The sequence below is a fragment of the Gordionus sp. m RMFG-2023 genome, chromosome 4 (genome assembly GCF_954871325.1).
Source record: "Gordionus sp. m RMFG-2023 chromosome 4, tfGorSpeb1-WG-v2, whole genome shotgun sequence".
In the NCBI taxonomy this organism is placed as follows: domain Eukaryota; kingdom Metazoa; phylum Nematomorpha; class Gordioida; order Chordodea; family Parachordodidae; genus Gordionus; species Gordionus sp. m RMFG-2023.
Window position 1 is genome coordinate 21,067,984 of NC_088778.1, and position 15,505 is coordinate 21,083,488.

General features: G+C 25.7%; 1 protein-coding gene across 1 annotated transcript in view; it reads left to right on the forward strand.

Moving 5' to 3' along the window:
- Nucleotides 1-3,644: 3,644 nt before the first annotated feature.
- LOC135927917 (leucine-rich repeat flightless-interacting protein 2-like) overlaps nucleotides 3,645-15,505 on the forward strand; it is a 31,938-nt gene continuing 20,077 nt past the window's right edge. The window contains exons 1-2 of the mRNA XM_065464185.1: nucleotides 3,645-3,805; nucleotides 15,028-15,180. Of these exons, the coding sequence (XP_065320257.1) occupies nucleotides 3,722-3,805; nucleotides 15,028-15,180 (237 nt within the window). The 5' untranslated portion in view covers nucleotides 3,645-3,721. The remainder of the gene's footprint in view (nucleotides 3,806-15,027; nucleotides 15,181-15,505) is intronic.

The following is a 15,505-nucleotide window of genomic DNA, read 5'->3' on the forward strand; positions in this document are numbered from 1 at the left end:
ACAATTCACAAAGGTTTTTCATTCAAGAAAGAAAATCTTTTGATCAATAAAGAAAAAAAAGTAAGAACGATCAAAAAAAAAGAAAAGGTTTCTACAAAAAAAGGGTCAATCAAAAATAGTGTCAATTAAAAAAAGGAAAAGATTTGTTATAATGATCCTGATATGTCAATTTTCTTTAATTTTGTTATTTTTTCCCTTTTTATAATTAATTTTATTCCAATTTTTTATATATTTTTTTAAAATTATTCTTTTGTCTTTTTAAAATAAATCGTTTATCCCTGTCATTTTCTCAATTTCATATTTTTTTTTCTCATTCTTTTTTCGTATATTTTTATCTTCATAATTTTAGAAAATGGTTAATAATAAGAATATAGTTGCTTAAGGAAATGATAGTGGTACTAAAAAAATAAACTTGCAAAAAGTATTCGTCAAATTATTTATTTGTGCAAAATGATTGTTTTCATCAAGCTATTAAGATACATTTTTATTTAAGAAACATTTTTTTTAAACATATTTGTTTTTATATTCGAATACTTTTTTTTGAAAATTTTCCCTAACCTGAGTGATTGTCTGTATATCAAAATATTTCATTATAATTACGATATAAGATACAAAAAATTATAGTAATCATTAATCATTTCCTCTCTTCTAAATGTTGGAATATAGATTTCTATATTTTTAAAATAAGTCTTTGGGTTATTCCTCTCTCCCCACCCTCTATAACACCTTTTCTGGTGGTAAGCTCCTTCAACATCTCTCTCCACTTTATGTTATTCATACAATCTCTTTTATCTATTTTATACTTCTTTATATTGGCTCTAACTTTATGGCCCCATTGAAGTTTTGGCCTTCCTCTTTTACGTTTGCCCATCACTTCCAAACTTTCAACTTTATTTCCTATGTAGTTCATAGGCCTTCTCATTGTGTGCCCATACCACCTAAGTCTGTTTACCATTAACTTAGTCTTAATGGGCACTACCTTTAAACTATTTAGTATTTTTGTACTGCGCACCTTATCCTTTCTTGTTACCCCAGCAATCATCCTCAGCATTCTCATCTCCATAGTTTGTAAACTTCTCTCGTCTGATTCTTTGGTTGGCCATGTTTCTGAACCATATAGAATAGTTGGTTGTACTATGGAACTGTAGATTTTTCCCTTTAATTTGTGTGGGATTCTTTTGTCAAATAGCACTCCAGATAAAGATCTCCACTTTAACCACCCTTGATTAATCTTATTCTTTATCTCTTTTTCTATTGTGCCGTTTGTTTGTATAGTGGAGCCCAAATATTTGCAGCTTCCATATGCGGATATCTGCCAATCATTCATTACTCTCCGTTTCATCTCCTCCTATCACCATATACTCCGTCTTTTCTCTATTTACTTTTAATCCGTGCGTTTCTAGGATATTTATCCAATTCACTAACCTTTCTTTCATTTCATTCTTGGATTCGGCAAGTATCACAATATCATCTGCAAATATCATATTCCACGGGACTGTTTGAGGTATAGACTGTGCTAATACATCTATTACTGTAATGAAGAGAAGTGGGCTGAGAGCCGACCCTTGATGAACTCCTTCGGCTATTGTGAAGCCTGCTGAAGTACCTGTTGTGCTACGGACCATTGTTGTATGTATGGGATTTTGATTTTTAACAAAATCTTTCAATTGGGAAAATTTATTTTCTATTGTATAAAGAAGATAAAGGCTATATGGTAAGTTGCTAAAAGTGGAATGATTAAAAATGGAGAAAGAAAAGAGAACAGGGAAATTAAATGAGAAATAAAAATAGAGGAAATATGATAAAAATGATTATAAATGACATAAAATTTAAAAAGCCATCACAAAAAGTTAGAAAAAAAATATTACATGACAGTTAAAACTACTACAAAAATAACTCTTTTCCTTTGTTGGTTACCTTTTTCTTATTTTAGATTCATTTGTAAATTCATTGGTAATACTTAGTGAAAATATATTGAACAATGATTTACCTCGCCAAGTTCACTAAATTCCTTTTGGCGCAAGATTAATTTCTTTTTCTAAGTCTGATGGTGGAGTTCGGCCAATTGCAATGGGTCTTTTTTTAGGAGACTATTAGCTAAGATAATCGTTGAGTGCATCAAACCTGATGCTTCAAAAATGTTCCAAACATATCAACTAGGCTTTGGTACTAAAGGGGGATACGAAATAGCCACTCACTCTCTTCGCATATATATCGAAGATCCTCCTCCAGACGCCGTAGTCTGTAAGCTTGATTTTAAAAATGCTTTTAATTCTTTATCCGGAAAAGCATTTTTGAACATTTTTTAAGAAAAATTCCCAGTTTATGCAAGATTTATTGAACAGTCTTATGGTGGTAGAACCCCTCTCAAGTTCGGGGAATATACAATTCCATCTGACAAAGGTATTCAACAAGGAGACTCTTTGGGTCCTCTGATCTATAGATAACCTAATTCATTGTCTAAAATCCTTTTTTAATTTAGATTTAAACATATGGTATCTAGATGATGGTACCATTTGCGGACCTTCTAAAAATATTCTTGCAGCGATAGAATATATAGAGAAGAGTTAAACATAGGCCTTACTCTAAATAAAGGTAAATCTGAAATATGATTTTTAAATTCAAATACTCGAAGTCCAAGGGTTTAAAATCATTAAAAAAAGTTAAATTAATCTTCTAGGTTCACTTTTAAGCAGTTTTTCCAACTCAAAGGTGTTCGTGGAAGAATTTTTCAAAGGCTTATTAGGACTTGAAAATATTTTAAAAGAAATTCCTTCACACCAGAGCTTTTTTCTTTTAAAAAAATATTTATTTTTACCAAATATTTTACATAATTTTAGATCTTCCTTTTTTTTAAATAATGAAATCATTAATCGTGTTCATGAATTTTTTAGAAGTTTATTAGAAAATATTATATTGGAAGATTTTAATTGGGGTTTCTCACAATTACCCTCGAAAATGGGTGGTTTAGATTTATATCCTTTAAATCTTATATCTCTTTCCATTTTTGGCATCGCGTTTTGTTGAATAATGCCATGATATCTTCTTTTATCTCCCCTAAAGATAACCTTTTAAACTCAGACTTGACAGCTTGGGTATCTTTAGCTCCACCTGAAGCTATTTTATCCACACACACCAATCTATTTTCCAACCTTTAATTAAAAAATTTTTAAAAATAATCTCATCAAACCCCCTTTGGAGTATATTCAACTATTACAAAAAGCTGACTGTACTAGTGGTTATGAATGGTTGGGAAGCATTACCAAGTCGTAGCCTAGGTAACCTATTATCAGATGAACAACTAAGAGTTGCCATAGGCCATCTTGGATTCGGACCCGTTAATATATATTAAATCACAAAATTTGGTTATTAGCAATTTGACAAATGATCGTTGTCAAGAAAATGGCATGATGAATATTATCATTAGCACAGTTAAAACAATCATAAGGGTGAGAATCCTTTTTGGGTAGTATTTCTTTGATTTACTCATTGCAGACCTAAATCTAATTAAAAAATTTTGCTTTACAACATTATTATATATTTGATAATTATATTGATTTATGTATTTTCGTAGTTATAAGCAAAAATAAAAACAGAACTCTAGATGAAAAATCAAATAATTACCTAAGACCCATCTTAATTGTTTTCATTAATTCACATATTTTTTACGCTTTTCACCTATCGCCTAAAAATACCATTTCTATGTGCTTAGTTTTTAAATATGAATGATGGTTCAAATGATCGTAAAAATCATATTCGAAATTATACACAAGAAAATCAAGCTCTAGATGAAATTGCTAAAGAGGTAAAAAAAAAAATTTATTAGTTCAATTATTTTAAAATTAGTTTCCTTAGAATATTTGATAAATTTATAATTATATTTATATGTGAAATTTAATTTTTATAAATATTTAAATTAGATATCTTAAAAATTATTTGACATAAAGAATTTATTTGTAAATCATAATTATTTATGCTTAGAATTTTATTAATTTTTCTTATGTTATTTTTAATATGCATAATCTAATCACAATAATTTTTTGCTATATAATTACTAGAAATATTGCCTTGTATGCTTTTTTTAATAATGTTATTTTTTGAAAAATTATCATAAATAACTAAATTTATGAAAATTTAAAATCAAAGCAAATATATTAATTTTTATCAATTACTTATATAATATTTTTTTGGATTTTGAATTGTTGTCATCACTACAAGACTTCATAAGTAGCATTTTTGGAATTGTTCAGTAGAGAAAAAACTATCTTAATTGTTATTATAATTATAAAATATATACTTATTAATGAATTTTAACTTTTAATTATGGTTTTTAAAAAAATATATTTACGTATATGACCCTCATATCACTTATGAGCTTTTGTTTTTAAATATAATAACGTTAAGAATTTTATTTTACTATTTTTTAAAAAAAATACAAAAGCTAAAAATATCAGTTACAAGATTTTATGGCTGTGCCGATCCACAAATTTTTTACCTATCCAATCTGATATTACTAAAAACTGATTATATTGATTTTTACTTACAATCTATCTTTTATCAATGTCATGAATATATCAATATTTTCTACTTTAAAAAAAACCAATTAACTTTCATGAATGATTAAGTGTATTTTATTTTTTTATTTTTCATAAGTTAAATATTCTCATTTATAATATTTGCAATGTTTATGGGTGAATGTAGTGTTGTTCATTTGGTCTATTTTTAAAAGGGCCAAATCAAAATTTTAACTAAAATATTATTGCCTATGCCTTAAAATAATAGAAATCCAAAATTTTCTTGGAGAAATCAATAAGCAAGAATAATTTACTCTAGGTTAAAATTTTGAGTTAATCGTTTAAAATTGACTAAATCGAGCCGATTAGCAACATTAATGTTACTCATTAGATGCTTTTAAATCTTTTCTTTTTTCAAATAATGTAACAATAAACAGTTTAAAATTTAAATTATACTATTTTTTTAAACATTACAACAAATAACTATAATTTATTATTATGAAATTATTTATAAAATAAAAAAAATTATATAATTATATATACAATTGTAAAATAACCAAAAACATAAAAAATATTGGATCTGATAGGGGGTTTAAAAAGATCTTCCAATCTGATATTTTTAAAACGCTAAATATCTGTGTCATTCAATATTAGATATTGGCACAGCTCTACAAGATTTTGATAGCTTGTTTTTTTTCGCACATATTATGTGGTTATGTTATAAAAAACTAGTTTTTTTACTAGTTATTGAGACACAATCTTTTGAGAGAGATGATAACTGGTATTGATGAACCAATTTATCCAAAAAAGGTACTTTTGAAAAATTGCTACTTATGAGATCTTCCAGTTGTGAATATTTTAATTTGCATTATTTACATTATTTACATTTTTTTATGTGATAATTTGTTTAAGAGTAATTAGACATTGTATGAGTTAAAGATATTTTTGGATTGGAAAATTATGATGGACATTCTTTGCCATAGATAAAGCCCTTCCTTAGGGTTGCCTGTGATTTATCATGTTTTTGCCCTATTGTTTTGAAAAATTTAGAGCTTGAGGTTCAAATGGATCACAGGTGATAGGAATATTTATTAGTTTTTAAGTTTTCTACTGTCATGATGGAGTTGGTAGTAAAGGATACACGGCAAAACAATCTAATCATTTGTATTCACAATTAAAGGGTATACCTTGGTTCCAAGGGATTAGGGTCATCCCATTGGGCCTGGTTTGATTGTTGGCTTGAGGTTGGAAGGTTCTAGTGTGGAAGGGTTGTAGCTCTCAATGTCCTATTCAAATTGATGACAGAGTTCCTGGGTAGTCTGCCTTTTGAAAAGTGACAATGTAGAGGTCTATGGCCTAGGTAAATATGGGTGTATCAGAGGGCCAGAGTTGTTACACGATATTTTTTTAGGTAGCCATAGCTAATAGTGGCTACTTTTTTTGTAATTATTTAATTTTTTAGTGCGCTACTTTTTTTGAAATTAGATAAGTAGCGCTACTTAGCTACTTTCAAAAAATATAATGAAGGTAAGTATAAACATGAAAATTTAAATATAATATCATAATTAATTATAATTTTTATGATTTATTATTTTATTTTGAAATTGAAATATATTTTTAATTTGTAATTTATATTTTCATTTGTATTATAAACCTAAATCATGTGTTAATCATTTAAAATGTCATCGCCTATGGATATCCAAATTGCTGAAAGTGATTCAGAGTCAGACAATGATATTAATGAAATGAAAGATACCAAGGAAGAAAATGTTCTTAATAGCTATAATACACCCATTCCCTAGATTTGAAATTTTTTTAAAAATAAATTAAAAACCAAAAAGGGCTTCAAATTTATTTGCCTAACCCTTCAATACTCTGGTGGGGTATATGAAACCCCAGGCATGCTAGAAATGATATTAATAAAAACGGTTAAATATTATGATCTGGATTCTTCAGTAGCTTCATCAAATGTATCTTAGAATCTATATTCCACATTTCACATATTTCGGTTGAGTATTTTTTAAGATATAAGCATTTTGTGACTGATTGGGGTTTGTGAGACCCCACCAGAGTAAATTTGTAATTTTTTAAGAATATATTTTTTTTAAATTATAAATATATACTACTATATTATAAAATTTATTAAAACAAAATTTAAATATCTTTTATTTTGATTGAGATATATGAAAAAGAAAACTTAAACATTTTTTTTGGTAGAGTTGTTTTATTCTTATTTTCACCATTTGGCTCATTTCTAAATTATTTTTATCATTTACCAGACAATAAACATAAATATTATTTATATGAAATTATATATTATATCTATTTCTCTGTAAAATTAGCTAAAAATAAGGTGACTCAATTATGGAAATCTGATGGGTTTGGAATTGAGATATTTTGAGCAACAATGACACTCAAAAGATTCAGAATTCTAATTCATACAATAAGATTTGATGACATATTAACAAGAGAAGAAAGAAAATGGTAGACAAAGCAACTCACATTAGAAATATTTTTCAAGAATTTGTTGATAACTGCTACAGATCTTATACAATATCAGAATATGCAACCCTAGATGAAATGCTTCCAGCATTTCATGGTAAATGCCAATTCAGGCAATACATGCCAAATAAACCATCAAAATATGGCATAAAACTATACTCCTTATAAAAAAAACAAAATATTTTTGTCAAATATGTCAAATAAATTTATGTTTAGAACACATTAATATTTTATGTAATAAATGTTTTGCATGTCAAATTTAGCATTATTCAATGTTCTATATTTTTTATATATTAAAATATATTAGTGTAATTTTTTTTTTATATTGAAGAATAAAGATCCATATTATGAATTATCATGATTATATGATGGATAAATTATTTTTTTAATTTTATATTTTAAATTTAAAAAAAAGCTTTTTAAAAAATTTTGGCACAAATTATAATTATCCTCATCATCTTTAATCTAGGCTTAAGAAATAAAAATATTTAAATATTTTATCAAGCTTAAGGTTAGATCTAGGGCCGATCCACATATTTTTCACCTATCCGATCCGATATTTTCCGATATTGTTTCAAAACCGATGCGATACCGATCCAATATTTATACTGATTTTTAATCACCCCCGTTTGAACCAAATGTAATTAAGCGAATTATGAATTTAATTTAATTTTTTTATTTCTACAATTAAGTAAGACTATAATAAAAAAATATATATTTAATAATATATCCATTTTATGTTGGTATGAATTATAAAATTGTAATATTTAATATATAAAATTATAATATATTAGATTTTTTAATAAATATGAGACCCTCCAGTTTCTGGGAATAAGCTTCTATGATATGGACTATCTATACCTCCTGCCCACCCCCTATACCCTTTAATATCTTATTTTGATTTATTTCCCTTTTTTTTACCAAGGCAGACTCAGATGATTCCGCAGATAACGCATTTTGCAAAATAATCTTTGTCTTTCGTAAAATATTTCCATAATTCAGATACCATATTTAAAAAAATTTTTTTATTTTAAAGTATGAATAAAAAAAATTTTATTTAAAAAGATTTAAAATAAATAAAACGTTGGGTGTTTCTTTCTATTTTTATAAAAAAAAACTTTTAAAATACTATAAATCTATTTTAAAAAAGAAATAAAATTTTAAAAAATTATTTAGAAAATATTATAATAATGTAAAATAAAATAACATAAAATAAAATAACACGGATCGAGTTTTTACAGGTATCGGCCCCATCCGATATTCTCGGAAAACACTAAGTATCGATACCGATCCGATATTTATTATTGGCGCAGCCCCTTATATCCAAATATCAAATGAAAATTATGAATATAACTAGAGATATATACATTTGAATATTAAACCCCACCCGAGTACTAACGTCATTTTTTTCACCGGAGTATTGAAGGGTTAAAATGTAAAAAAAATATCTCCTCAAATCAATCCAGTTATAACCTCAAGAAACACCTAAAGGTAAATTGTCATTTTTAATAGTATTTTTTATTTTATAAGACTGTTCATGCCAATAGTTTTAAGGAAATGGAGAAACATCTAAATAATTTTGGTATATGCCACTCTACATCCAAAAAGTCTTCAATTCAAACCAAATTAATAAATAATACAAATGCCAATATTTCTAAGAAATTGGCTGATAGTTATTGTTGATTATATAATTGATACAGTTCAGCCAATGTCCTTGGTTGATAATTCATCATTTACCATTTATGTCGCCAGACACTAATGAATAAAATAGCAGATAACTTTAAAGTGTTGAAAGATGCTCTAATAGTAGAGTTATCAGAGATATCATATATATATGTACCACGGTAGATAGTTGGACACATATCACAAGATAAAAACTTATAAAATGCAACAAATTACCATAAATATTTATTTTTATTACATAAATTAATATTTATAAATGTTGATTTTTATATATTTACTATACAATAACATAAGCAAAAAATAAAACAAATTTGTTTCTAAATTTTTTTTTATAAAAAGTAGCTAAAGCTACTTTAAAGAAATAGTAGCTAATAGCGCGCTACTTTTTTTGATAAATAGCGATAGCAGTAGCGCGCTATTAAAAGTAGCGATTAACAACTCTGCAGAGGGCACATGATTATGTTACAATTTTATAATCAAAGACCAATGGCAATTCTGAACTATTTATTATTAAGTAAGAGACCTAGATTAAAATAAATAAAAAATGCCATTTTTAATAAATGCCATTTTTAATAAATACCATCTTTTCTTTTTTCAATAAACATACTACATTATATTACTTTTTGGTGTCGGGCATCAGTGTTATTAGGTGATGTGATACTATGTTGATTACGGTTATTATTGGTCATCTCTGATTCATATTTATTTATACATTAAAAATTAGAGGCATCACACTAAAAACTTTTTTTATGAAAATAAAAATTAGCCGACCATTTTCCTATAATATCACTGTTGATAAACCACCAAGGGAATATCTATCTAATAGAGTCCCTGTATTGGGCTTACTTTTTCAGGATTGGTCATATTCAAAAAAAAAAGAATTAAAATTTTTTTGTTCCAATCTCCAATCCCACTAATTTTCAAATTCTAAAAAAAAATAAGGTAGCGTTTTTCTTAAAAAAATATTTATAAAATTGGATTCATAATAGCAATAGATATCCATTCCCTCAAATGTCACAATAAAATTCTGTTCTGATTTATATGGTTTGAAATTCACTCTTGACAGAATAGAAATCGACACTACTCTGAATTCAGCCTAAAGAGAAACAGTAATTTAAAAGGGTTTGATTCCTGCATGATTTAAATGGAAAATATAAATCAACGTCCCGGCTCAACTAAATCTTAAAACAATTGACCGAACCTTGGACAGGTCCATGTGTGGATTTATTAATTAGTATCCATTTGATAGCGAAGTATTACCTCTTTATTATTACCTCTTTATTATTACATTTAAATCACATTATTGAAAGTTCTTAGAATTTCTTTAATTCAAATATGATGCTTAACATAATTTTTCATATTTTATTATTGATTTTTTTTAAAAATTGAATAATATTTTTATTTCTATCACCTGTTTTTTGAAACGTGAAACATGTTTTAATTTAAAAAAAAATATGATTAAATTCTTAGAGGTAATAATATATCAATTTTTTTAACTGATTTGTTAGTTATCTTGTATAAATTTTTTATTTTCTTTTAAACATTTAATAAATATTTTTGGCATTTTTATATGAAAAATTAAATACCATCATATGAATTGATCTTCAAGATGACAATAAATAATGTCAGGTTTAATATTTAACATTTTATACCTGCTCCATTATAAATTGTTTTATAAATCATTTTTAATTATTACTGTTGCCATGCGTCACAGTATAAACGCCGCACATAGGATAAATAAAATTTGTTTTTCTTGCAGTCCCAAATTATAGGGGATCTTTGATAGTTTTTCGTTAAATGCACCCTTTTTAAAATGTATTTTACATCTCCATTTTGTAAGCTAAAAAATTTATGATCTTTTTCATCCCTCCTTAAAAGATATAATATGTTATAATTTCCAATGCCAGAAAAGACGCATTTTTGCCATGTTTATGTGCTAATATCGAAGAAATCTCTGTGATAAATTTACAGAAAAACCGTGATTATAATAAGAGAGAGTAAAATATAGTTATTGTCTTCGAAATTGGGTTGATCTATCATGATGATTAAAAGAAATTAAATGATGTTTGATATTATTGAAGATATCTCATTTACTATTTAACCGAAAAATTTTAATCATAGTGTTTAGTATGCATATAATAAATTATTTAGATCTGAATTCTTAAAATAATCTTGTACTATAATCGATAGTATCGCACATGATTAGATTTCAAATCACATAATCAGTCAATGGAATTTATTTAAATAAATAACCCCCACGATTATTAATACTTAATTAATATTTTTTAAAACCTAAAAGTCAATTATATATTTTTAAAAAAAGTACAATAATATTGGCTAACAAAATATTAAAAGATATATGTTCACACGACCTTATACTCTATTATATTATGTATGTTAAATAGGTGGAAACATTTTTATAATATAATATACATCTACAATATAATATTCTTTTATTGGCCTTTTAATAATTAGATTCGGCTTATTACAATATTTTTAGATGCCAAATAAATTGATTTATGAATATTTTAGATTATCTTATTATAAAGTTTCACATAGAACAGCACGGCACCACTAAAAGATTTTATTTTTGTATAAAAATTTCGCGGAGGATGCCTCATTTATGAAAATTTTGAAAATGTTCTTTTAAAGCTAATAAAATATCAAACTGAATAGAAAATGCTAGGTCTTAAGGTAGTGTCCTAAATTTTTTGAAAAAAACTTCAAAATTTATAAATTTTAGCAAATTAATAAAATTATTAAACATATCCGAAATTTTCAACAAAAAAAACGAGAATAAAATACGAAAAATTAAAATAACATACTTTAATATTACTTACTAGTTTTCATAAAAATTACCTAAATAAATAAATTTTGAATAAATTTTTATCCATAATTTATTAATTTTTTTAAATTAAAATGATTTAGACAATATTTTTACATTAATAATAGAGCTTATGTTATTTTTTTTCTTCAAAATTTATTTATTTATATATATTTTTAAATTTTGGACACAGTCTAAAATATATTTTCAATTATATATGCATCATTTATCTACCTCTAGGCGGAATTTTTTTATATACGAATTACCCACCCCTTGGGCCAGGAATTCAGCCGAGACGGGCTTTGCAGATTTATATTTAGATAGATTTTTAGGCTTGTATATATCCAAAATAAAAAATAACGCCGGTTTTAAATTTATCTTATTACCAATCTTTGCACGAAAAATTGTATATAGTTATATTTTGATCTAAATGCTTTTAATATGGTAAGTTAAGTTTCAAGATTCCAATAATGATTTATTAATTTATTTTGGATAACTAATTTCGAAGTTATGCCTTTTTTGAATATTGTGTTTTGGTAATTGTTTTAAATAGTCATAACAACTTATGTTAGAGTGAATGTAAGATCGTTTATTTAACCATCTGCATAACAAGGTTAAACTTTAGTTTTTACTATCATATTTTTCAAATGTTTCGGTATTTCAATTGATCCCATTACCCAGTAAAAATTCTTGATTTACACGAAGAAGGAATGAATCAGCCCTAACCGAAAAATTTCACTTAAACTGTGAAACGGTCAGAGACAATATTCATAGATTAATTGATCCTGTCAAGTTCTCCCATTAGCTTCAAAAGAGTAACAGCATTCAGGGATAAACATAAATGTGCCACGAATTTTCGGGGAAAATCACGGAAATTTTATAAAGTGATTTTAATTTTAAAATTTTAACTCTACTTTTTAATTTAGCCAACCAAAAGATTTCGCGAAGAAATATAAAGATTACACCTTTACCTAATTGTCAAGATTGAACCTTTACCAAATGGTCAAAGGTTGTGTTTGGCTACGGGTCTATGTTTATTGGAACTTGAGAGTATTCGCAATATTATGATTCGCGAGGCAAATGAAGCCTTCCATCCTGATAAATTAAAAAATTTTGGGAAAATAAAATGTCTAAGCATGACAATATCTAGAAGGTTTCAGCTCGTATTGAAGCTAAAGGTTACATCTCTAAATTTTGACCCATATTATTAATATGTGTTATATCCATACGAATCGATGATAATTTTGTTTATGCTATAATTCTTGACATATTTAATTTTTTTTAAAAAAATTCTTCTTTATATGCACGATTATATGTAAATTTAATGTTATAATTGATAAATAAATAAAATATTTCGTTTTATCTTAATAAAACTTTAATATTGCATTGCATAAAATTAAAAACTGGCGTTATTTTTGATTTAAGATAGTAGTTACATTTGAAAAATATCTATTAACAACTCTAAGTACTAGAATAAAACCTGTTCTGCACTGTTTTTAAAAATTAACATTCTCGAATGATATTTCTCAATTATTATTTTTACATTATGCTTTCAATAATTATTTTTGTTAAGATTTTCTTATATTTAAAAAAAAAATTTGTGTAAACATTTGGTTCAAATTTTTATGTAATTTTTTTAAATTTCCTCATACCATATCCTTTTTCAAATGTTTAAGACATTAAGTATATATTATATTTATGCCAAAAAAAATTAAATAATCATTTTGACATTTAAGTTTGAATAACAATATTATAATTTTAACTAAAACATGATTATTATTATATTAATAGAAATATTTATGAATATTATACCTAAAATCATTTAGAAATATTACAGCAAATTCGGCCTACAATTATTTTATGCCAAAATCGATCTTACCTTTACTAAATTTAATAAGCATACGGTTAATGTGACCACTCGGTCAATTTTTTTAGCCTTTCTAACATTTATTTTATATTGATATTTATTAGGAGTCAAAGTGGGGAAAATCAAAAACTTTAACAATTATTGACTTCCCGACCTCCCTTCAATTAGTGATCTACTAAGACTACATAATTGTTTGTTAAAATACTTTTTAAATAAAATACCTGTCGTATTGTGAAAGATCTAAGAGTGTTTTTTTTTAAAATATAGCAAGTAATAATACCTCTAATTTTTATAAATAAGAAAATTTCAATTAGATTTTTGGGTCAAATATAAAGTAAGCAAAGACCGGAATTTCAGGATTGAATTTAAAATTAAAGAAATTATATATAAGAATTTATATTAACAAAAATTTTAATTCTTATTTTATATTTTATTATTCCTCTAATACATGCAAAATGAAAAAAAATTTAGTATTATGAACCATATATTTTCCAACTCATTTTTAGTTTTACTTATCTATGAACAATGATATTTTTTATTTATTAGGTTTGTTAAATTTAAGACTCAACACAAGAAAAGAAATTATAAAATAAATGACAATTTTTTTTGTAAATATCAGAGATCAGCAGAGGTACCGTTTGCACGGCCCAGCCCGGATTTTTTTAAAATATATTATATTTATTTTTGATTTTTATAGCTAACAATGACGATTTCAAATATTTGGTTTTAAATATACGGCATGGCCCGGGTATATTTAAAAAAATTAATACGCTAGCTGGCGAGAAAAAATTTATTTCGGTATTATCATGAACAATATAATATTATAATAAATCTCGTTATGATTGAGTAATATTCTACTTCCAATAAATCAAGGGAGAAAAATGAATATCCTTTTCCACGAGGAATTCATTAAACTAGACATATTTGGAAGCAGCATTAGATTAAGGAAATGAGAATATAAAATATATTATTTTAAAATTTTGTTATTTAAAAATTAAACTTATTATTTTTGATATTAACATTAACAATTCAAATTAATGATTAATTTATTTTCTCGAACTCGTTATTTATTTCTGATTCCTGCATAATCACATGATAATTTTTATCGCTAGTTCCAGTTTTTCATAGTAAAAATTATGGTCAATTCCATTTCGGTTCTTAGTTTAAATTTATAACGGTTTAGTTTGGTTCTAATTTTGAATAAATCTATATCGATTTCAAAATTTATAAGGGTTGTTCCAATTTTTGTACGATTAGGATTTTTTAAAATAATTTACTATATCTATTATAAAATAAAAACCAAACAAAAAAATTGATACAATCATTTTCCTAAAACCTACTATTGTGCCCTACAATTAAGATATTTTCAATATTCTCTTCAGCCATATCTATATGGTGAAACGATAAATTTTATACTTTAACATGGATAGCTGGCACCTCTAAATAGTACGAAATTACCTAAAAATTCAGACTTATCTTTTTATCTATACAGACCAGGGCTGGATTATTTTTCTTTTTGATGATATTGAAGAAAAAGGAAGTTTAACAGATTGAATTTAGAAAGCAGGGTTTAGTTTGTCCCATTTGCTTTATGCTTAATTTTTTTAAAAAAATTAACACTTTTTCCTATTAAATAGGCCGAGGCCCGTTTGGCAGCTAAAAGATTGGCTCGGTTCGAAGCGAGAGCCTTGCGCATGAGAGAAATTAATAACAATTCTATCAAAAAACCACAATACCCTCCTTCCCTCGATAACAACTTATCTCACCAAATTAACGAACCTACCGAAGAAGTAATTAATTTTTTTCTCATAAATTATATTTTAACTAGTTGATAACCCGTCAAGAATGACGGGAATAATAAAATCTTGAACTATTATATGAAATTTTTTTTTAAATACATTTTTTTATAAAAAATAAATGACAAATTTTAGTGATTATTTATTCATTTTATTAAATTTAGCGTAAAATATATAAAATTATAATCAAAATGTAGGGTAGATAATGATAAATTGGTATTGTATGTCATTTCCAAATTTCAAATATTGTTGTTGAGATAAAATTTTTATATTGGCATATTTTGGGGTGGTAATATGAAATAAATGTTTATTTTTCAAT